At 52.5% G+C, this 23,565-nt stretch overlaps 2 protein-coding genes across 4 annotated transcripts in view; both read left to right on the forward strand.

The window, feature by feature from the left end:
• The window catches only part of TIMP2 (TIMP metallopeptidase inhibitor 2), an 86,520-nt gene that overhangs the window by 30,394 nt on the left and 32,561 nt on the right, over nt 1–23,565 (forward strand). Inside the window, exons 1-2 of one of the 3 annotated variants that reach the window (XM_060394676.1) lie at nt 1,900–2,093; nt 3,035–19,151. The exons of 1 other annotated variant lie outside the window; for it this stretch is intronic. In XM_060394676.1, coding sequence (XP_060250659.1) covers nt 19,151 — 1 coding nt within the window. In that variant the 5' untranslated portion in view covers nt 1,900–2,093; nt 3,035–19,150. Of the gene's footprint in view, nt 1–1,899; nt 2,094–3,034; nt 19,152–23,565 lie in introns of those variants that run through there. One more of the 3 variants, NM_001166186.1, reaches the window with a different exon arrangement.
• The window catches only part of CEP295NL (CEP295 N-terminal like), a 37,368-nt gene continuing 15,702 nt past the window's right edge, over nt 1,900–23,565 (forward strand). The window contains exons 1-4 of the mRNA XM_060395829.1: nt 1,900–2,093; nt 3,035–4,354; nt 5,148–5,292; nt 19,009–19,151. The gene's annotated coding sequence lies outside the window, so the exon portion shown is untranslated. The remainder of the gene's footprint in view (nt 2,094–3,034; nt 4,355–5,147; nt 5,293–19,008; nt 19,152–23,565) is intronic.

Genomic DNA, 23,565 nt, shown 5'->3' on the forward strand with positions numbered 1-23,565 from the left:
CAAGTCACAGCAGTCAAAGCACCAAGTTCTAGCCACTAGACCAGTGGTCAATGACAAGGCTCTGGCGCTTCAGCTTTGCAGAAAAGAATCCCCACAAAGACAGAGAGTAGTGACTCAAAGGATTTATTATAAGGAAAAAGAGTACAGTACGTGCAGATAGAGACATGGGCAGACTCAGGGAAAGTCCCTGAGTTGCACCCTTGTGGCAATTTAGATCACTTAAATGGGGCGTTTCTTTCTGGTTTCCTTTGGCCGATCATTTTGATTTGTCTGCTTCACAGTCTACGTTTGGCGTGTCTCAGAATCCTTCTATATGGGCGCATGCATCTCTTAGCCAAGATGGATTCTACCAGAAAAACCTATGGGTAGCCTGGCATTAGGTTAGCATCACTCCCCTTTGACCTCCAACAAGCCTTTCTGTGCCTGTGTGGTTGGGAGATCTCCTGACCTCCAGAATGAGAATGACTGGGCAGAGCCCAGCCTCCTCTCTTAATTATCCTGCTATTCTCCTCTTGGTTTTCAGTCCGCAGGGAACGAATCACCAATCAATTTACTCTGGGGGTGCCCATTTACTGGTTCAAAACCATGCATAAACAGAAGGCAGCCATTTTTAAAATTTCTTTCAGTATTTTCCCGTTTCATATCCCAAGTCAGCATTACATAGTGGAGGGGACAATGATTGTTTGTGTCATTTTCTCAGTTTACAACTCCTGGGCTAGATGGCAAGAATGAGGCCCTACGTGTAACAGTGCCCACCACAGAGGGGGCTCAGAGACAGAGATGGAGGGGGTGTCACATTTTCCACGCCATCCATGCCTCTAAGACCCTCTGCCTTTCCTGGAACACAGAACTGTTTTGGATAAAGTATTTCAGCTTCCACATTTGTGGGCTAAGGAAGGAGAGCCCAGAAAACACCTTCACCAACCCTTTTTTCTTCTGGGCTGGCTCCTCACTCTTGCCGGCTGGTCAAAATGACAGCCGGTTTATATGAAATCCTGTGCTGTTCATAGAACCCACTTCTCCCCGCTCCCCGCCCCCCTCCGCCCACCACCACCCCGCGCCCCCTAACTCTACTGGCCAAGCGCACTTAAAATTCTAAGGCCTCTAATTGAAAAAGGTGTTCTCAGTAAGTTTCAGGAGTCCACCCAGCAGGGTGCAGGGAGAGGGGCGGCAGAGAACGATTCGATCCGTGCTCCAAAGTGGCACATCCTTTCCCTCAATCCCTGGCTAGGATCTCAGGGATCCCAGGGGTGGAAGGGAATCAGGCAGCGTACGGCTCCCGCGCCAAGCTGGAGGGGAAGCGGTGATGGGTGGGTCGCCTGGTGCCCTGGAGAGGTGGACTGCGAGTCCCAAGTGCTGAGTCAGGGTCCACTGGGCGCTGTCTGCCTGCAGTGTCCTCCCCCCACCAACCTCTGGCGATCTGGGAGGCTGCGGGGGTGCGGCTCCGAGCGGTGGGAAGCCAGGTGCGCAGCTGGGGGCCCGGGCCGTGCCAGGCTGGGCACAACAAAAGCCGGACTTGGGGGAGGGCCGGGAGGCGCGGGAGGCGCGCGGGGAGGGAGGCGGCCGAGAGCTCCCGGAGCCGGCATTGGCCGCCCGCCACCGGGGGGCGGAGCCAAACCGCCTCGAAGCGCAATAAAAGGCCGGCTCGGCCCGCACCCGCAGCGCACACAACCATAGAAGGCAGTGGAGCACCCGGGACCAGGTCCGCGGCGCGCGCGCTCGCTCGCTCGCCGCCCCCCAGCCAGCTCTCGCCTCCGCGCCGTCAGCCGCGCCCCGCGCCCCCTTCGCTGCACCCCGCAACCTAGAGCCAAGAAAGTTTGTGCGGCGAGTGAGGGCCGGAGAGGAGAGCGCGCCCGCGGAGTGCCGTCCAGACCAGCGGGGCCCCGGCCGGCGAGAGGGGAGCGCCCCGAGCCCAGGCGGCGGCGGCTAGCCCGAGTCCGCGACCCCCGCCCCTCCGCCCGCCATGGGCGCCGCGGCCCGCAGCCTGCCGCTCGCGTTCTGCCTCCTGCTGCTGGGGACGTTGCTCCCCCGGGCCGACGCCTGCAGCTGCTCCCCGGTGCACCCGCAACAGGCGTTTTGCAATGCAGACATAGGTAAGGACGGCGACCCCGCCCCGGCCGGGCGCCCACCGCCCCCGCGGGGTGCGCGGGACCTCGAGGTTTCGCCAGCGCCCCGCCCGTCCGCATCCTGCAGAGGGACCCAGCGCCCGCCTCCCGGGGGCCTTGGTGCTTTCTAGAATCCTGCAAGTTGACACCAAAATCGTACTTTCTTTTTCCCCATTCCTTCTCTCCCTTTCTTTTCCTCTCTGCCGAGATGCTTCTCAACCTCAAAATTCCACCGAAATTCCGCTGCATTTCCAGCCCCAGAAAGGGAGCCAGGGAGCGGATTGGATTTTGGCAGGCGGAGGGCCCCGGGATGCCAGCGAGGGGGGGCGGGGAGAGTGGGGGCCACAGCGCGGGAGTAGGGGCCCTCTTGACCTCGGTGGGTTGAAGGACGGGGGACCCCAGGAAGAAACTTTCACAGATGAGATGGGACTTGGGCTCCTCTGGGCTTGGAGCTGGGTGGGGAAGAGCTACTCCGCCTGGGCCTCTGCCAGCAGCCCCATGTGGGGTTCACCAGATCCGGCTGGGGCTGGATGGAAGCGTCCCTCCCTTGGGCAGGTTCCCCACGGGCTCAGTGGGGCAATCTGAAAGATGGGCCGAGCCCCAGGGCCAGCTCCTCCCCGGCTCTGCCCAGGAGGCACAGCTCTGCAGGGACAGGCAGGACGGTCCTTGAGTGGGGACCGCTTTTTCTGGACATCCACACAAGCTTTGGTGACTGGAAATGGCAGGTAGGGTTGTCTGGCTGCCTAGACTCCTCAGCACATATCCTTTCCCCTCCAGATTCCTTGTCCCCCAAATACAGGAGCTGGCAAGGAAAAGAGAGCCCAGTTATTCTGAGCCACATAGGGGCAGGAGGCAGAGTGGGGAGAGAGCACCGCAGAATGGGGAGAACCAGCTGACCTTGGAGGTTTCCATCTAGTTCTCACTTGCAGGCCTCCACTGCCCTGGTTTTCCTGGGACAGGTTTCACCAAGACGACAGATGTACAGCAGGTGGGTCTCTGTGGCTCCCTCTCACTTCCGCACAGGTTTATTTTCTGCTTCTAAGTCTCAGCCAGCCCCGCAGCCTGTTGCCAGGGGTAGGGAGGCTGGGCTGCCCTCACCTATGCAGGCTCAAAGCTGGGATCTCTGGGTTTCTCCCGTTCTGAACCATACCGTTCTGATCTCCCCACGACTTCTGGCCACAGCCCAATTGGCCCTTGGAGCTGCCACCACCGCCAGCTCCAGGAAGTCTTCAGGTGATCCTACCTGTGTGAGTCACATAGCTCAGGCCAACCTGCACTTGGGACCCAGCGTGCGCTCCCAGAGTGGCTCCCTACAGCACCCCGACCGCGGGAAGCTCTCCAACTTGGCTTCGCTGCTCAGGAAGATTGGCATGGGGAGGAGAGGCTCGTCCCAGTGTGGGAGCCAGGATCGGCCCTCCAAGGGGTGTCCCCTGGGAGTCCAGACCTGTCCAGGCCCCTTGCAGAAAGAGAAGCTGTGTTTCTGGGGCAGGATCAGGCCCAGGGCCGGAAAGAATCCATGAATTAGAAGATTCTAGGAGCAGGAAGGGCTTGGGCTTGGGACCATCTCACACTCCTCGGCTGCACAGAGAGGATGTCCAGCCAGCGACTCCCATCCTTGCCCAGCATCAGCTGAGGCAGCGCTGGGGCTGTTTTCTGCTTTAGATTTGGATTAAGGACAGCAAAGGTCAGGGTCCAGGAGTGTCCATATGCCTCAAGGCTCCTTGCTTTGTAGGTTGCCCTCTCTTCCACCTGCATCTCCTGGCATTTGTGTCTCAGTCATTGTATCAAAGTCATCGTAGAGCCAAAACTTTTCACCTCAGCCCAGCCCAGAGGTTCCACAGGGTGTGCTGATGCCAGGGTCCTGCTGCAGAGCCCAGAGTTTTTGGTCCCCATGATTACTGTAACAAGTGACCACAAATGGGGGGCTTAAGACAGCAGAGATTGATCTCTCACAGCTTAGGGGCCTTAAGTCCAAAATGAAGCTGTTGGCAGCGCAGGTTCCTTCTGAAAGCCCGGAGGGAAAATCTGTGCCAGGCCCCTCTCCTTGTAGCTCCAAGCAGTCTTGGGTGTCCCTTGGTTTGTAGACGCATTACTCCCATCTCTGCTCTGATTTCAGGTGGCCGCCTTCTCTGTGTGTGTGTGTCCTCCCCTTTTACTTGGATACCAGTCATTGGATTCAGGGCCCACCCTAGTCCACTGACCTCATCTTCATTTGATCACATCTGCGAAGACTCTGATTTCCAAATAAGGTCACATTCACAGCTTCTGGGTGGACGCGAATTTGGGGGGAATGCTGCCCAGTCCTGTTGCACAGGCAGCCCTTCTGTGCTCACTCAACTGGGGACATGTCGCAGAGACAGCCTAGGGTGGCAGACCTGGGTGGCTGTGGAGGAAACCTTGCAAAGTGATAGCCTTTCCACCTCCACTTTACATGGTACAAGTCCGTGACGTCCTTGATGATGATTCCCTGCTCTGACTGACAGCAGAATTGCCTGGGTCTGGAGCTCTTTGCAGACACAAAATCTGGCTCAGATCTTGGCTTTTGTAGTTGTCAAGCTCTACAGGTGACTGCCACCAGGGAAGTGGGCCAGGGATCCGGGAAGGGTGATGGCCTGTTGCACACTGGGGTTCCCTAAAGACTGATCTTTAATGCAGCATGCCAGCTCCTTTCATTGTTGGCTGGACACAGGCTTAATAAAAGGCTTGGGGTCGGCAAGAGGCAGCTGGCTTAAGAAACAGTTATGTTTCTGTCTGCCTGTGTAGAGATTACTGGGGGAAGGGTGGGGGATGGCCTCTCCTTAGCTCTTGCAGCCTGTGGGATTGGAACTGGGGTTGGCAGAAAGTTTGTTATGAAGTTATGCGATTGAGGAGGAAGGGGTGGGAAGGGGTGACTGGGGCTCTTCCTGGACGGCCCTGCTCCCTGACCTTTCCAGGAAAGTGGGAATAAGCCAGAAGCCTTTTGGGTCTCAGAGCCCTGCTCCAAAGTGCCACTGGCCTGGCCCTGTCTTATCTAATGGATGAGTCCTTCGCCATCTCCTGCAGGCACGCATGGATCCAGGAATCTGGCTGGAAGCCAGCATTGGGCTTGCTCTTTGGGCAATGCCACTGTGAAGGAGTTTGGGGTTCCTTAAGCCAGCTGAGTGACTTGGCAGACCTGGGCTGCTCCGGCTGGTTTCTGGAGTCACAGGTAAATCCAGGAGCTCCCTGGATCCAGACGGTAAAATCTCCACCAGTCCGCACCCACCCTGACCTGGGTAGTGGTGCCCAGGGCCACTGTCTTCCAGAAAAGCACCTCCAGTCCATCTTTCTTAGAACGCTTCCATCTCCAGTCACTGCTTTCTGCAGACCCTCCAATGGTCTCTAACACCAAGTGGGGCAGGGCCCGCAGCCAAGGCCACATGCTGGTTGCCAGGGCAAATGGGCTGGCCTGGGGCACACGCTGATGGGTTCCAGATAGTGGGCTCTTGGGGCAATACACAGCAGGCACTCAGAAAGGGCAGTGCCCTCTCCAGAAACGTGCTGGGAGAAAGCAAGGCAGAGCTTCCTGTGAGCAGAGTGAGGCCTTGGGTGCCGTGGGGGTGTGGGTGGGTGTCTTTAAAGACACTGTTGGCAAGTCCGTTTGCAAAGTGTACAGTCAGCTGTGTTTTGTAATCCCAGTTAGCCTATTGGGCTTGCTTTCGTTTCAACAAGCAGTTATGGAGTGACCCACTCCTCCCCAGGGGATGGCAGGGAGATGCAAGGCATTTTCCCTGCCCTTGGGAAGGAATACCAGGACTCTGGCTCCAGGCAGGGTGGAAGTGGGTGTAAGACTGTGTGGGTCAAGGGGGACCGAAGCCCTGTAGAACCCCCCACCCCAGCCAACTGCCAGGGGATGGTTTAAAGTAAACCAGACTCCATGTGCTTCGGGCAAATAATGAAAAGAGTAACTGGGTCACAAGATGAAAAGCATTTGGGGTTCCTAAGAGAGAGTCCAGGTTCTGATGGGAGGAGGAGGGTACTGTGGCAGGGGTGGGGCACTTGAGTTCCTGGTCCTGGACAGTGTCCCTGGATGGATGTATTCTCCAGGGGGTTGACTAGAACCTGGGTTGGGAAGTGGGAAGAGATGTGTGCAGGGCTTAGAGGCTGTGCTGTGGGTGTGGCATGTGGCTGGGAGGGTGCTCTCCTACCGTACGTATTCTTCCCTCTCTGATCTGAGGGCGTGGTGCCAGCTTGCAGCTTGGGGACTGCCGTGTCCTCTGCAGTCAGTGGTCTTGGATGCTAGTCCTTGAGCTGCAGATGGGCTGGGATCCCGCTATTTCTCTTTGCATCTCTGCTGAGTTGCCAAGGGCATCCCATATGCGCGGGTGTAGTTGACTCCCAGGCTCGGGTGGGGGCATGCAGCCATCCTCATCCTGAGGCAGAGCCACTGATCCAGTGCCCAAGGGGCTGTGGGAGCAGATGAAGCCCTTGGCTCCCAAAACAGCTAAGAGATATGCTTGGAGGACCCCAGGGCAGTCTAGCGGATGGGCAAAAAAAAAAAAAAAAAAGGCAGGAAAAAGAAAAAGTGTGTATATTAACTGAACCACTTTGCTATACACCTGAAACCATCACAGCATTGTTAATCAACTATGCTGCTGCTGCTGCTGCTGCTAAGTCACTTCAGTCGTGTCCGACTCTGTGCGACCCCATGGATGGCAGCCCACCAGGCTCCCCCGTCCCTGGGATTCTCCAGGCAAGAACACTGGAGTGGGTTGCCATTGCCTTCTCCAAGGCATGAAAATGAAAAGTGAAAGTGACATATTGCTCAGTTGTGTCTGACTCTTCCCGACCCCATGGACTGCAGCCCACCAGGCTCCTCCATCCATGGGATTTTCCAGGCAAGAGGACTGGAGTGGGGTGCCATTGCCTTCTCCGTAATCAACTATACACCAGTGTAAAATAAAAAGTTTAAAAAATAAAAAATAAGTACTAAGGATTTAACGTACAATGTGTTGCCTGTAGTTAAGACAGCTGGCTGATAGATAAGAAAGTTGTTATGAGGGCAAATCCTAAGAGTTCTCATCACAAGGAAAAAAAAATTGGTTTTCTTTTATTGTGTATTTATATGATGGGTGTTAATGTAATATTTCGTGGTAATCATTTCATGATATATGTAAGTCAAATGATTATGTATGCTGTACACCTTCAATTTATACAGTGCTATATGTCAGTTATATCTCAATAAAGCAAAAAAAAGAAAAATACAAGAAAGGAGATAAAGAGAAGGCAGACCTGGGGTGGGAGTGTAAATGCCACTGATTCTTCTCCCCTGTCCTGGACATGCCTCCACCCTGCGTATACACACACACCCCCGGAGCCAAGAGCAAGTGGTCTTGTGGCTAGGATGGGCTTTCTGAAAAGAGGGCAGACTTAGGAAGTCAAGGTTGGAAGCATAAAGAACCCTAAATTGGAGGATGGAGCTAGGGGAACATGGACTAGGCATGCTGCTGCTAAGTCGCTTCAGTCATGTCCGATTCTGTGCAGCCCCACAGAGGGCCTCCCACTAGGCTCCCCCGTTCCTGGGATTCTCCAGGCAAGAACACTGGAGTGGGTTGCCATTTCCTTCTCCAGTGCATGAAAGTGAAAAGTGAAAGTGGAGTCGCTCACTCGTGTCCAACTTAGCAACCTCATGGACTGCAGCCCACCAGGCTCCTCTGTCCATGGGATCTTCCAGGCAAGCGTACTGGAGTGGGGTGCCATTGCCTTCTCTGTGGACTAGGCATGGTTAAGTGCCATTTCATGGTGCCAAAGTAAACAGGCTACTTGGGAAAGGTGAGAGTCTGGGTACATAGCAGGCTCTTGGACAGCATGGCCCAAAAGGACGAATGAGACTAGACATCCGGTTCATCACGTGGAGTTTGCATTCCATCTGGAAGGACCCGAGGAGAGGCATTGAGGTTGTGCCCCTGTGGCGACAGTGGGCATTGCTCAGGGATTTTGCCAAAAGGCAGATGTCTGAATTAGCGTCCCATATTGGGGCTTTCCAGGTGGCTCAGTGGTAGAGAATCCGGCTGCCAGTGCTGGAGACACGGGTTCCATCCCTGGGTCAGATAGATCCCTTAGAGAAGGAAATGGCAACTCACTCCAGTATTCTTGCCTGGAAAGTTCCATAGACAGAGGAACCCGGCAGGCTACAGTCCATCGGGTCACAAAGAGTCAGACATGACTGAGTGCACACACAGACACACATGGAACCCTCCGGACCCAGGGCGTGGCCACTGGCATCTCACAGGTGATTCTGATGCCCACCAAAGTTTGCACAGAGCAGTCATCTCCAAAGTGGGTAACCAAGGCAACTTGGATTTGAGAAGAGAACCTTATAGATACTTAGCATACGGACTGACAGCAGCACTTGTGCCCAGTTTTAAAATGAACAGGTAGACTTTGAGAGTGATTGGCTAGGTTTCTGTTTGGCTGCTACAGGGCCCGTAGACCGTAAGACCACAGGGTGTCAGGGTGCAGGAGGGGTATGTGAGATGCCCTGGAATGCTGGGAGGAAAGGCAGTCAAGGGGAGTGAGGCTGGGGAGGACTTCTAGCCTGAGGGATGGTCAGGGGCACCAGCATCTCCGAAAGGGCAGGAATGAAGCTGGCTTCCCCCAGCCCAGGCCCACAGTCCCGGGCCCCTGAGACCTGGTCTGGCTGGCATCTTGGAGCCTTCGGTGCCGCCATCCACTGCATGGATGTGCAGCTCCAGTGGAAAAGTGATACAGACCCAGGGGAATCCCATTTTGTAGCTGATAAAATTGGGGTCAGCTGTGTGCAGTTAGCCTCCTGTGTTAAGCTTCTGGAGGCCCCAGCAGGGTGGACTGGGTGAGGGTTTGCTGTAAAAATCAAATTGAGGGGCTTTCCTGGTGGTCCAGTAGTTAAGACTCCTAGTTTCCATTGCATGAGTTTGAACCCTGGTTGGGGAACTAATTTCCCACATGGCCAGCAGATCAGCCATTTTAAAATATAATAAAAAATTTTTTTAAAGTTTAAAATCAAATTGAGATGTTACCTCTAAAGAAGGGTCCTAACCCAGGGGGCAGGGAGCTTCCCGGATGGTGCAGTGTGGTAAAGAATCCGCCTGCAATGCAGGAAGCTCATGAGACTTGGATTCGATCCCTAGGTTGGGAAGATTCCTTGGAGGAGGAAATGGCAACCCGCTCCAGTATTCTTGTCTGGAAAATCCCATGGACAGAGGAGCTTGGCAGGCTACAGTCCATGGGTCGCAGAGTTGGACACGACTGATTCTTTTCATCCTTTGAACCCAGGGGGTGTGGATGTGTGTCCAGAGATGGGCTGGCAGGACAGCCTTGAGCCCTGAAGCAATCAGCTCAGCTGAGTGTGTGCGTGCCCGTGTTTGTGGCTTCCACCAGGTTCTCAAAGGGATATGTGACCTCTAAAAGGTTAGCCACTGCCTTAGAAGGCATTCTTATGGCCTGTGGGGGGAGTAGGGGCTCTGGAACCAAAGGGTGGGCAGCCTTGAGCCCCAGCAGTGGGGACCAGGGTGAGGGTCTTTGCTGTCCCCCTGAGAGCTGTTAGACATGGCAGGGGAGGAAGAAGGAAGCTGCAGGCAGGAGAGCCGGGTTAAGGGGCTTGTAGTCACCCAAGTGAGCAGAGCAGGTACCTGACGGGGGAGGAACTCAGGAAGGAGGGAGGGTGATAGCTGGAAGGGCAGGGCGGGGTGGCTGGGGGCCGCCTCTGGGGTCTGACCTCAGGGCTGGGGCCAGGCATCCCCTAATGTGGTCAGGTGGTCAGCGGGGGTGCGCGTTCCCTGCTGAGTTCTGCTGGGAAAGAGAGACAGGGGGGTCTCCAGCTGTAGCTCCAGCGGATCATGGGAATGAGTGAGGGGCCTTGGAGGGAAGAGGCAGAGAAAGGGGTGGGGGCACGTAGGTTCGGAGCAGCATGGTCAGGATGGTTGCCCTGCAGCCCACGCCTCAGTCCAGGGGTGAGACTTGGGCAGGTGCCCTCTGCCTCGGTTTCTCCATTTTCCAAGAAGCGATGATCCAACCTCCTAGGGCAGAAGTGCAGTGCCTGGGACGGTGCCCATGGAGACTGTTGGGGTTGGGGGGATATTGACTCCTTTTGTGCTTGATGCTGTGCTGGGTGCGTAATCCTCACCCCACCCCGAGAGCTGGTGTGGCTCCCATACAGGTGTGGGGGGTGCAGAGACGCACAAGCTGGGCTCTGGTGCCTCCAGGAGGGCGGCCAGGAAACTGAGAGGGAAACTGCGCTAGGTCTGCGAGGGAAGAGTGACTATGACAAACGGTAACAGCAGCTGTCACCATCGGTGCTAAGTGCTTGGAACCGTGTTTCACACATTTTTGCTGTTAATTCATCTAATTTATAATTATCCCTATTTTACAGATGATCAGATTGAGGCACCAGCTGATTCATTTGCTTGGGTTATATGACTATCAAATAGCAGAGTAAGAAGGCAGGGTTTTAAAATGCGAGAAGGCATACAGGGGAAGCTGAAGGCGACCATTTCGGTCCACCGAGGCTCGGAGGGGGCAGTCTCTGCAGAGGATGAAGGATGGAGGACCATGAAAGAGAACTCTGGAGAGCTGACCTTGTTCGGGAGATTTCCCCATCAATTGGAGATGAGCTAAATTAAATTAAGCTCTATCCTGACAGCAGAATATTAAGCAGTCATTTTAAACAGTATTATAGATTCATGTTTATGACCTAGAAAAATGTTCAGAGTGCATTAAATTTAAAAGCCCTGTTACATCTGTATGCTTTCGTGTTTCAAACCCTGCCTAATATAATTTTTAAATGCACAGTGCATAACTGTACACTGTTAACAAAGTTCTCAAGCAGATACTCAGGTAAAAAAAACAAGACCCTGCCAACCCTAAAAACTCTTAATTCCTCCTGGTCCCTAAGGAAAAGAGGACCTCCTTTTCCTTAGATAACCACTGTCCTGGGCTTTATGGTGAAAATTCCCTGGCTTTTTTAAATGTAGTTTACTGATTCTGTATTTATCTCTAGTCTGTTTTTTTTTTTTTTAATTATGCTTATACATACACATGTAGAGAAAAGTTTAGCAGGATGTCTGTCAAAATTCTAGGCAGTGGGTGAGATCAAGGGTAGTTTTTATTTCGTTTTGCTTATCTGTATTTTCTAAATTTTCTGTGATTAACGTGTGTTAGTTGTATAATTATTTTAAAGTGAAAAGGCAACAAGGAGATTGGGGTCGGGGTATCTTCAGGATTGGAGAGGCGGAAGAGAAGGCTACAAGCGAGGCCGTGAGAGCCTTGAACCTAGAGGGTGCGGATCACATCCAGGGCTGCCTCCCTTTGCCTTGTTCCTCTGAGAAGCAGATTCGGGAAGGGTTTATTGCTTCTTGAAAAGAACTGTTACCATTTTTCTGCCTCAGAGACGTATGCTTTTCCTCTGCTTTGTTGAGCTATGATTCTACCATTCACCCGTCTAAAGCGGGCAATTCAGGGAGGGGCTTCCCTGGCGCTCCAGTGGTTAAGACTCTGCGTTTGCACCGTAGGGCGGCACAGGGGTTCGATCCCTGCTCGGGGGAACTGAGATCCTGGTATGCCGTGCGACATGGCCAAAATAAATAAATTTCAGTTCTCCTTTATAAGTTAATTAATTAAATTATAAATTAAATAAAGGACAACTCAGTGGGTTTTTTTTAATGCAGTCGCAGAGCTGTGCAGCCGTCACCACTATCTGATTTTAGCATCCCAAGGACCCCTGTGCTGGGTTCAGTCTGATATTTCCGATGAGACTCAGGTAGTATGTTTCCACCTGGTGCTGCAGCAGCAAGGCCATGCCCTGCAACAGGACGCATAGGAGGTAGCCTTTCAGGGCTTGGCAAACAGTGCCCCCACTACCCTCCACCCACCTCTGATCCCCTGTTATGGTAAATACGGTTTTACTGGAATGCACCCATACCCATTCCTAATACAAAGTCTGCAGCTGCTTACGGGCTGTAAAAATGGTAGCCTTGAGTGGTTGCAACAGAGCTACGTGAATTACCATCTTGCCCTTTATGAAAACTTTCCCTCATCCCTGGGTGTGAACTTCCTGGGGTCGACTCACCTCTCACCTAGTGGCCTGCTCCTTGCTTTCCAGAAAGACTGATGCCTTGGGGTATCATTCTCTGAACTGACCCTGAAGATGCAGTGAATCTTGAACCTGTGAACCCGAGAGAGGGAGAGATGAGTTTCAAGGCCGTAAGCCTTCTGCTGTGCGACGTTCTAGGGTGGAGAGTTCCCGGGGACGGAGCCTGGTTTGGGATGAGTCTTCACTTGGCCCTTTCTCATCTGTGGTCTGGAGGTCTTGGTTGGGCTTCCTGGAGACCCTGTAGGGTCAGGTCATCTTCACCGACTCGGCTCAGCCCTCAGGCTCTGCACCAGGCTTTGCTTTGACTCACTGATGACAGTCAAAGTCTCTAGTTAGGAGGCACTTCAACAGCTGATTCTTTTATTTTTTAATATAAATTTATTTATTTTAATTGGAGGTTAATTACAATATTGTATTGGTTTTGCCATACATCAACATGAATCCGCCACAGGTGTACACGTGTTCCCCATCCTGAACCCCCCTCCCTCCTCCCTCCCCGTACCATATCTCTGGGTCGTCTCAGTGCACCAGCCCCAAGCATCCAGTATCATGCATCGAACCTGGACTGGTGGTTCGTTTCAGATATGATATTATACATGTTTCAATGCCATTCTCCCAAATCATCCCACCCTCTCCCTCTCCCACAGAGTCCAAAAGACTGTTCTATACATCTGTGTCTCTTTTGCTGTCTTGCATACAGGGTTATCATTACCATCTTTCTCAACAGCTGATTGTTAACCAAGGACAGGATGGGGAAGTGGACTGACATTTTAGAGAAAAAAAGATGAAGTAAAAGATATCAGAGGAAAAGCCTGGGTCTTTGGAGCCTACTAGAGCTAGTTCTGAGTCCTGCCTCTGTGCCTCTCTGAGCCTCGGTTTCTTCTGCAAAAGCAGAATTAAATGTCTCGGGGACTTCCCTGGTGGTCCAGTGGCTAAGACGGTGTGCTCCCAATGCGGGGGCCCAGGTTCAGTCCCTGGTCAGGGAACTAGATCCCACATGCTGCAACTGAGTTCACGTGTCTAGACTAAGACCTGGCGCAGCCAAATAAATTTAAAAAATATTTTTTGAAAAAAGAAACTCCTCAGGGCTGGGCCACAGCAGATGGTGAGTGAATTTCTGATGAATGAGTAAAGTGTGCGAAAGCATGGGAGGGACTCAATAAATGTCAACCCCGCCCACTCCATCTAGATTTCTGAGATCCTGGATAATGCTTCTGTGAAACCTTGTGGGCCTCTGTCCTCAGAGCTCCTCAAGAAGAAAGTCATGTGCATAAAAAAAGAAATAAACCTCCTCTGACATTCCTGGCCCCCTCCTTTTTTTTTTTTTTTTTGGCTCTTCCTCGTTGTTCAGTTGCTCAGTCGTGTCTGACTCTTTGCGACCCCATGGACTGCAGCATGCCAGGCTTCTCTGTCCTTCACCATCTCCCAGAGCTTGCTCAAACCCATGTCCATTGAGTTGATGATACCATCCAACCATCTCATCCTCTGTCATCCCCTTCTCCTCCTGTCTTCAATCTTTCCCAGCATCAGGGCCTTTTCTAATGAGTTGGCTCTTCGCATCAGGTGGCCAAGGTATTGGAGCTTCAGCATCAGTCCTTCCAATGAGTATTCAGGGTTGGTTTCCTTTAGGATTGACTGTCCTTACAATGTGGAAAACTCAGCCTGGTTTTTCTCTTTGGCTCAGCTCACTTCTGCTGCCCTTCCTTTGGTCCAGATCAAGAATTCAGGGCCCCGGATGGGTTTTTAGTGCAGGCACGTGATGTGAGGGTAGTTGAGAATTCACTGTGCAGAGCTGGTTGACACGCCCCAGACCACTGTGATCTCACATGGGTCACGTGACATGTGAGGTACTGAAGAACAAGGACCAGGAGGGGGGGATGCCAGGAATGCATTAGGCATGGAGATGCGTAGGAATGATCCTACAGGGCCCCAATTCTAGCACGTTTGCACACACACAATGAAGTGGGTGCCCCAGGCGCTGGAGTCCAGGAGGCTGTCAGCAGCACTCCAGGGACTTCCTTGGTGGCCACTGGACCACCAAGGAGCACAGAGTCTCCCGGGACAGGGACTGGGGTTCAGTCCCTGGTCAGGGAACTAGATCCTGCAAATCACAACCAAGAGTTTGAATGCTGCAACTGAGACCCGGTGCAGCCAAATAAACAAATAGAAATAAATATTAAACAGACAGTGTTCTGTGTAGCTGGGAGAAAAGACTGAGGGTCACTCATGGATTTCAGGTCTGTGTGGACTTTTCCACTCCCAGGGAAGTCCCTTTTCAGGACTGTTGACCCTGTGACAGGACGGCTTTGAGGGCAAACACAGTTCTCTCCTGGGGGCTTTTCTCCGCAGCCCCTCCAGCATTTACTCTTCAACCCTCAGAAGCCCCTGGGAGAAATGGCCCTGCTAGGCTCTGCCCAGAAGGAAACCAGGTATCGGGAAGAGAGGCATTGGAGCAGAGAAGTGATGAGCACAGCCTGTCCCTGATTCTCTGTTGTGACGTCTTGGCCTCTCGGGCACACTGGCTCCAGGAGGGGGCTTCCCCAGTGGCTCAGATGGTAGAGAATCTGTCTGCAGTGCAGGAGACCTGGGTTTGATCCCTGAGTTGGAAAGATCTGGAGAAGGAAATGGGCTCCCCGCTCTAGTATTGTTGCCTGGAGAATCCCATGGACAGAGGAGCCTGGTGGGCTACAGTCCATGGGGCCCGCAAAGAATCAGACATGCCTGGGGGACTAACACTAGGAAACAAAGGAACACATTTAAGGGGGTGTTTATTTCTTATGTGCCAATTCTGGAAAGCAGGGTAAAACGACCAGCAAATAGTCGCCATAAAAACTATGACCTTTTGGTGCAAAAGGACTTTGTCTCTTCCTGTTGGCAAGGACTCATGAGGTAGGTGGTAGGTCAGGCAGGTGTCCTCCCCTGTCTGGATGGGGAACAGTCGATGACTCACCCAGGGTCTCGTGGTCGACGTGGTGCCAGGAATCTAATGAGCCAGAACCTGGCTCAAGTCTCTGGAAACAGGTTGGACGTCACAGCTATGGCCTTTCCATTGCTCTGTTCCACGTGGCCAAGAAGCGTGTTGTCCTTGGAAGGGCTGACTCTAGGTGGGTGTGTTTTGTCTTAACCTGAGCAGTTTAGAAGTTTGAAGGACATTTTGACAGCGCCGGTCTACAACTTTAAAAATAAGTCTCCCCTTGAATGTAAATTGGTACAGCCACTATGGACAACACTGTCGAGGTTCCTTAAAAAGCTACAGGTGGAGTTGCCACATGATCCACCAATCTCATTCCTGGGCTTGTATCTGGAGAAAACTGGTTTGTAAAGATACACGCACCCTAGTGTTCAGAGCAGCACTATTTGCAATAGTCAGGACATGAAAGCAACCTAAATGTCCAACAGATGAAAGGATAAAGATGTGGTTTGTTTATACAATGGGATACTACTCAGCCATAAAAAAAAGAATGAAATAATGCCATTTGCAGCAACACAGCTGGACCTAGAGATTATCATACTAAGTGAAGCAAGTCAAAAAGAGAAAGACAACTATCATAGGATGTCATTTATATGTGAAGTCTAAAATATGATACAAATGAACTTATTTACAAAGCAGAAACAGACTCACAGACGTAGAATGCAAACATGGATGCCAAAGGGGAAAGTGGGTGGAAGGATAGATTATATAAACCACTAAATATAAAGCAAAGTCCTGTTGTAGAGCACAGGGATACATTCAACATTCTGTAATAAATCAAAATGGGAAAGAATATGAAAAAGAATGTATGTATAGTTTAATCACTTTTCTGTACACCAGAAACTAGCACAATATTGTAAGTCAACTATAAGAAAAAGAAAGGGAGACAAGAAGTCTCCCCTGTGGTCAAGCAACTCTAAATCTATAAATTTTTCTGCAGAAAATCATAAAGGATGTGTGCTAGCATCCCATCACAAGGATCCTCACCTCCATCTTGTTTATCTCAGTGTTAGATACATCACAGCCGCAGGTGCTCTGCAGGACCGAAGGTTGCAGATTTTTTTTTTTTTTTTTTGGCCAAGCTGAGCAGATGTGGGATCTTAGTTCCTGACCAGGGATAGAACTTGCGCCCCCTGCAGTAGAAGCATGGAGTCTTAAACTCTGGAGTCCCCAAGGACTTTTTACTGAATTGTAAAATGTTCAGATAAAGGAGGAGGAATTAGATTTGCTTTTGCAATATGGTTTTCTAATTTTTCTGTGTTGAACTTGAATGACACGTGTTGTTTTTAAAGTCAGAGTTTGCTGAAGGATGGGTCTTGATTGTGGGCAACAGTAGGATGGGGCCCAGACTTTTAAAGCTGGTTTGGTCCACGTTCAGCAATGGGCCCCATGAAGAAGGGCCCACTGAGCAGAGCAGGGTCATCCAGAGGATGGGAACCGTGTTCTCGGAATCACTAAGCTGGTGTCGGGAGAGCCTGGGCTTGGGAGAAATGCCCTCAATGCAGGATCATCTGGAAGAGGATGGCAGTGGTGGCTGTGCTGGGACATTCTGGAATGCCATCAAAGGCCCCACAGGCTGTAGGTTTTAGTCATATTATCTGCCCTCCCCACTGACCCCACTCCAAACTTGTCCCATGCTGAAGGTGAGTGTCCATGACGTTGCTGAGAAGAGGCTAAGAGACTGGGGGCTGAGTATGCTCTGGGGAAGGAGAAATAGACATAAGATTTTGTATCTAGGGGGCCTGGAAGAGGGGCCCAGAGAGTGGGTGGGGTGGGCTGTGGTTGAGGGGTTCAGGGGCAGAATTCCTCCCACCATGTGCCAGGTCAGGGACCAGATGACCTCTCCAGAACCCTTTCAGCCGCACACAAAAGAGTTTCGTCCTTGGATCCGCTCTGCCTCCAAGATTCCAAGTTCCTGCTGTTGACTGTCAAGAAACCAAACCCTGAGATCGGTTGCTTTGACATCTCGGGACCAATATCATGTCCCCCAAACTAAATTTCTCAAGACGAGTGCCCTTAGTCCTAGCCGTGAGGTCAGGCTTGTATGATTTCTTAATTTGGGTGTGCAGTGGGGGCCCCAGGCCAGCATTCCCTCCCCCCACCTCCAGTCAGCTTGGCTCAGCAGTGGATCCTGGAGGGGCAAGCGTCCCCAACCTGAGTGGGACCAGACGCCCTCCCTGTGGGAAGAGGGGTGGCCAGCGTTGTCAGGGAGCCCTGACCTTGAGGTGCCATAGCTCAGAAGAGAGACGCCCTGACGAGGACCATTGTGACCGTGCTGTCAAGCTGGAACAGGAAGGGTTTTCTCCCTGCCAGGCCGTCTTTAAACATCGAAAGCTCGCAAGCTCACTCTCAACAGGCATCTTCATGGTCACCATCTGCCATCCCTCTGCTCATTGCCGGGCGCTTCCCAGGTGGCGCTGTTGGCAAAAACCCGCCTGCCAGTGCAGGTAGACAGACATGGGTTCAATCCCTAGTTTGGGACGATCCCCGGAGAAGGAAGTGGCACCCACTCCAGGATTCTTGCCTGGAGAATCCTGTGGACAGAGGAGCCTGGCGGGCCACATTCCATATAGGGTTGCCAAACGAGTCAGACACGACTGAAGTGACTTAGCGCGCATGCATGCGCTCAGCACCCCAGCTGTTTAAGCCAAGTCTTCCGTGATCAGTGGACCTGTAACCGGTGTGCTGACTCGTGCTCGCTCTCTGGCCGGCCCGTCACTGTCCCTGACTTCTCCCCTGCTCTGATGTCACAGCACAGCAGCTCTGTCGTTTCCGTGGCAGCGGCTGCCAGAGTTCACCAGCTAGGGCGGGTGCTGGGCTGCTGGCGAAGGTGGGGAGCTGCGATTCCAGCCAACTTTGGTCAGTGGGCCCCGGAAACCCTATGCAGACCACCCAGGGCTGAGGTTCTTGGGTCCGGCACCTTATCCATTGTGGGGGCGGTGTTCTCTCTGTGGCCAGTGGTTTGGTGAGGCTCTGAAGGGGGCCCTAGGAAGTGGGTCAGTAAGGATGTCCAGGCCACATGTCCAGAGGCTAACTGAAAGTCCTTGCACCACGGAGCTCTGCACCTGCAGTTCGACTGGGGAGGATGGACAGTGGAAGTTAGTGGGACAGGGTTGGGGATGAATGTGGTTGTTCCTCGGGGGTGGGGATAGATCATTATACAACAAGAACAGTTGTTCGCAGTGGGGACCCCTGACCTAGGCAGGTAGTCACAGGCCTAAGGTTGGAGGGAAAACTGACATCGTCAAGAGAGATTTAGCTGGATCAGCCATAAGCAGCCCCCCCCCCCCCCCCCCCCCCCCCAACCCACCCCCCCCCCCCCCCCCCCGCAGCTAGCCTGGTGTCTCTCCTAATTTTAGAAGAGTCTATGCCTTATGACTATCTTAATGAAGCTGGTTGGGAAGGTAACAGACACAGTGACCTAGGCTTGTTCTCCTAAGAGGTTGGCTGCCTGACCATCTTAGCTTTCTAGAACTGTCCTGGTCCTGAATTTGCATCAGGGAGATAGTTAAACATACAGGTTTACAAACACCACGCCAGGAGAGACCTGTGGTGGGGCCCGGCCAGGACTCATAGTCACAGTCTCTGTCCACGATCACCTCCTTGCCAGGCGATTCTGATACAGCTGGTCTAACACCCAGCCGGCTTTAGGAGCCGTCACTTAACTGAGGGACAGTTGGGAAGTGAGCAAAAACGGAAACTGGGCAGGGAAGTGAGCAAAACCGGAAACTCCGGGCAGCACACGCGGTGTCACAAGTGTGCTTTGAGAGGCTAGAACTCAGAGAAGTGGAGTTTAAAATGTTTCTGATGTTTGTTTTATCCCGGCTTGACTTGGATGTTTCCAGTGATGGGTGTCTCACTACTTATCAAGTCAGCCCAATGATTTCAAGACAGCCCTGTAGAAAGTGCTGCTTTCCACCTGGGCCAATTTCTGCCTCCCTGTAATGTGTTCTCAGTGGTCTGGTCCAGGCATCTGGAGACACGCACAGTAAGTACCACCCTCTTTTCTAAACAGCTTGCCAAGCTCGTGGGTGTTTCTGATAGTGATGAGCATCTGCCCAGATGGATGTCGCTGTTATCATCCCCATCTTACAGGCGAACAAACTGAGGCACCTAGGGTTAAGAAACATGCCCTGGGTCACACAACTGCTCAATACTCTGAACCACCAGCGTATATTGTTCTAGACTTTTCTACCACCTGCAAGCATCCCTCCAAACATTCTTAGTTCCATAGGACTTCCCTTCCTATGACCTGTTTTTGTCTATTTTTTTTCCTTCTCCTGAACTTTGAGGCCCTCCTCATCCTTTAACCATTCTCTGTCTTTCTGAACCCTATCTGGGAAGAGACAGCGTCTCCCTTGCTGAGGTTTTCTCCTTATCTAGTAAATGTGTCATTCTTATCTAGCAAACATATATATTTTTTATATAGTTTTATTTATTTATTCAGGCTGTTCTGGGTCTTCGTTGCTGAGGGCTTTTCTCTCCTTTCAGTGCACACAGGCTTCTTACTGGTGCGTGGATTTCTCATTGCGGTGGCTTTCTTGTTGCGGAGCACGGGCTCTAGGCCTTTGGGCTTCAGTAGTTGTAGCACGTGGCTCGGTAGTGATTCCCGGGCTCTAGAGCACATGCTCAGCAGTTGTGGCGCGTAGGCCCAGTTGCTCTGCAGCATGAGGGACCCTCCCAGACCAGGGATCGAACCTGTGTCTCCTGCGTTGGCAGGCAGATTCTCCACCCATTGAGCTACCAGGGAAGCTCTGGGGTATATTTTCTATTAGGTGAATTCCTAAACATTTCAGTAATTATATTTTGATTTTGAAACTTCCAGACTATTTTGTTTGGATCCTCACGCATCCTGTGGGGTGGGAATGGCATGGATATTCTTCCAAGTACCTGTGGTAAAGATCACGTTGGCTGTTTTGGTGGCCACAGGTCTCTGCCGACTCTGAGCTCACAGCTGGCTCAGACCCTCTCGTTTCCTGCTTTGCTTCTTTAGGAACTATGGTCTCCCGCTTGGCACATGCAGGGTTGGACGTGGAGACCCACGTGTGGGTTGTCAGTGGGTTCCCAGGACACTTGGCCTTGTTAGATCTGACCAGGTGTTCAAACCTGTGAAAAATCTGAGCTGAAGCCTTGCATTCCAGCAGCACAGCTGGTTTTCCGTCTCCCTGTGGGTGATTGTGTGCTGGGGACGTCACATTCGGTGACAATGGACTTGGACTCAGACGCTCATGCACTTGACTCACGGAAAGCCCATCAGAGCCCCAGACTCCATTCACTCTTCTGGTTTTAGACACAGTTTTAAGACACTTCTTTGTGTGAGTCCCAGTCAGTCCAGAGCAGTTTAGAAGCTGTATGAGAAAAGGGGGATAGGATGCCGTCAGACCCCCCAGAAAGTTACAACTGTGGAGGAAGCTGTGAAAAGTTGACTTAAACTATATTCTGGGGCCATTTAGTTCAGAGGAATTGTGTCATATATGTATGGTTTTCCTGTTGTTCAGTTGCCAAGTAGTGTCCAACCCCATGGACTGCAGCCTGCCAGGCTCCTCTGTCCTCCCCTATCTCCCCGAGTTTGCTCAAATTTATGTCCATTGAGTCAGTGATGTTATCTAACCATCTCATCCTTTGTTGCCTCCTCCTCCTTTCGCTTTCAATCTTTCCCAGCATCTGGGTCTTTTCCAGTGAGTCAGTTCTTTGCATCAGGTGACCAAAGTATTGGAGCTTCAGCTTCAGTAACAGTCCTTCTAATGAATATTCAGAATATTCAGAAATGTTTTTTGAGGGGTCCTATATATCTTAAAAGCCCTTGAGGGATTTTCTATATTGTAGTCCTAAAGGTAATCCAGAGTTCTAAAAAGGTCAAGTTATATCTCTTCTGTGTACACTCAGGAGACAGAGAAATGTTTAACTTCACATGTGAAAGAGCTTTAATTACATGGAAAGGTTCACGCTGGCCATGCCACTAACTGGGGGCCCTTTTATTTCTATTTTTAAATGTTTCAAAGAAAATGTGCTAAACTATGTCACCTGGGCGTTGAGTCTATGGGCCTTGGGAGAAAAGCCGGAGCATTTTTCTCATTGCTGTGGAAATCAGGGGCCACCTTGTCAGGGAGGAGGAACCAGACGAGGTCTGGGAAAGGTGGGTGGGTGGGATGAGGAGGGGTTCTATTTGAGGAAGAAGGATGGGATTGAATACAGCGAAGGCACTGGACCTGCGTGGGGGACGTTTGGGATGGCTCGGAGCCTGGCCAGCTATGCCCGGCTGGGGAGAAGGGGGCAAGATCATGAACTGCTGGAATGTTCTCAAGCCTGCAGATCAGGGAATGACCAACTGACTCTGGTGAGATGGTTAACCGAGCACATTCCTGGGCCCCCTTCCCACTGAGGCTGGCGTGGGATCATCAGTCTGAGGCAGGGCCCCAGAATCTGCATTTTAGCCAGTAGCTCAGGCGACCGTGATGCAGGTGACTCCTCGTTCTGCTTGGAGACTTGCTCTGCGGACCAGGGGGCCAGTTGCAGATGCTGAAGGGACACAGCTGGCTGAGTCAGAACAGTGGCTGTAACCACAGTGCCAGGGAGGAGGGCAGGGGTGGCGTGGAGGTGCCGGGTGGGGTGGAGATGGGGGAGGTGACAAAAGCCTGGTTAGGACGCTCAGGTGCGACCCTTCGATCCAGCCCGCCTGGCATCAGAGCCTCGCCACCTCCTTCGTGGTCACTGTTCCTCCTCGTTGGAGTGGGGTTGCCGTGGAAGCTCCGTTGAGGAGTCAGAAGGCAGGAGGGCTGCTGTGGGCCTGGGTGCTTCCCGGTGGCCTGGGAGGGGATCTGCCTTGGCTGAAGAGTCATCTGAGCCGCTGCCCAGGTGACCACCGAGGGCTGGCTCTACGCACTGGGGACAGCAGAGGGTGAGAGGAGAATGGGCCCAGTGTCCCTCCCAGCGGCCGTGCTGAGCGGGCCTTCTGTAAGGATGGGGCTGCGGCTTCCTGAGGGGTTGAGGGTGGCGGTCACAGCCCAGCCCGTCCCCCTCTGGGGGAGCAGGAACAGAAGACCCCAGGGAGAACTGGACGCCCAGAGCATTCTGGTCTGGTCAGTGAGCAGGGCAGGGCTTGGAGGTGAGGGCCCTGGGGAGCTGGGGACGTGGGCAGAGGGCCCAGGTGCATCTGCCAGTTGCTCCAGGGTTTTCAGTTCCTCAACGAGGGAGCTGACTAATTTCTGGGCTTTTTCCCCAAGGTCACCATCCAGATGTTATAGGTTTTCATCCATTTGCATGTCTCTAGGAAAACCAACTGGACTGCACTGGGGTGCCTGCCCCAGCCAACCTGGCTTGGGCTGTAACAGGGTGATCGAGTGGGTGGGGGCCCTCCAGAGTGGGAGACGCTTGTCCAGGTTATGCTCATTGTCACCCGTTAGCAGTGCAGTTTACGCTGCTCTCTCCAGCTGTCTTCCAAGACAGACAAAGAGACCTTCACAGCTCTTTCTCTCTCCTCATCTGTTTGGACACCCCTATGGGCATTCCTGTGCTGTGCTCAGTAGCTCAGTCACGTCTGACTCTTTGCAGCCCCATGGACTGTAGCCCGACAGGCTCCTCTCTCTGTCCATGGAGATTCTCCAGGCAAGAATACTGGAATGGGTTACCATGCCCTCCTCCAGGGGATCTTCCCAACCCAGGGATCGATCCCAGGGCTCCCTCACTGCAGGCGGATTCTTTGCCCTCTGAGCCACTAGGGAAGCCTGTGGCCATTCCTAGGGGCAGGAAAAGCTCAGTCTCTGATGTTTGGGACCCAGATTCAAGCCCGGCTCATCCCTGTGAGCTGGGGCAGTTACTCGGTTTCTGCGCTTCCCTTCCTTGGTGTAGGGACATGACTTCCTTTTCCCTGGGCGTGTGCTTAGGTGGATCTGCTTTCACCTTTTATGGCTGCACTGGGTCTTCGTTGCTTGGCATGGGCTTTCTCTGGTTGCAGCGAGCAGGGGCTACCCTCCAGTTGCGGTGCTCGGACTTCTGACCGCAGTGGCTTCTCAGCTGTGGCACACGGGCTTAGTTACCCCGAGGCATGTGGAATCCTCCTGGACCAGGGATCAAACCAGTGTTGCCTGCATTGGCAGGCAGATTCTTAACCACTGGACCACCAGGGAAGTCCCATACATACACCTTTGTATAAAACTGCCAAACTGTTTTTCAGAACAGCTGCAGCATTTTGCATCCCCACCAGGAACCAGAAGCTTGTGAGGGTTCCGATGTCCCCATGCCCTCACCAACATTTGTCATTGCCTATCTTTTTCATTGTAGCCATCCTAGTGGGTGTGAAGTGGTGTCTTCATTTTGCATTTCCCTGATGAGGGTTGATGTTGAACATCTTGTTATGGGCTTTATCAGCCATGCATAAATCTTTGATGATGTGTATATTTCAG

This window comes from Ovis aries, chromosome 11, assembly GCF_016772045.2.
Source record: "Ovis aries strain OAR_USU_Benz2616 breed Rambouillet chromosome 11, ARS-UI_Ramb_v3.0, whole genome shotgun sequence".
Classification (NCBI taxonomy): Eukaryota; Metazoa; Chordata; class Mammalia; order Artiodactyla; family Bovidae; genus Ovis; species Ovis aries.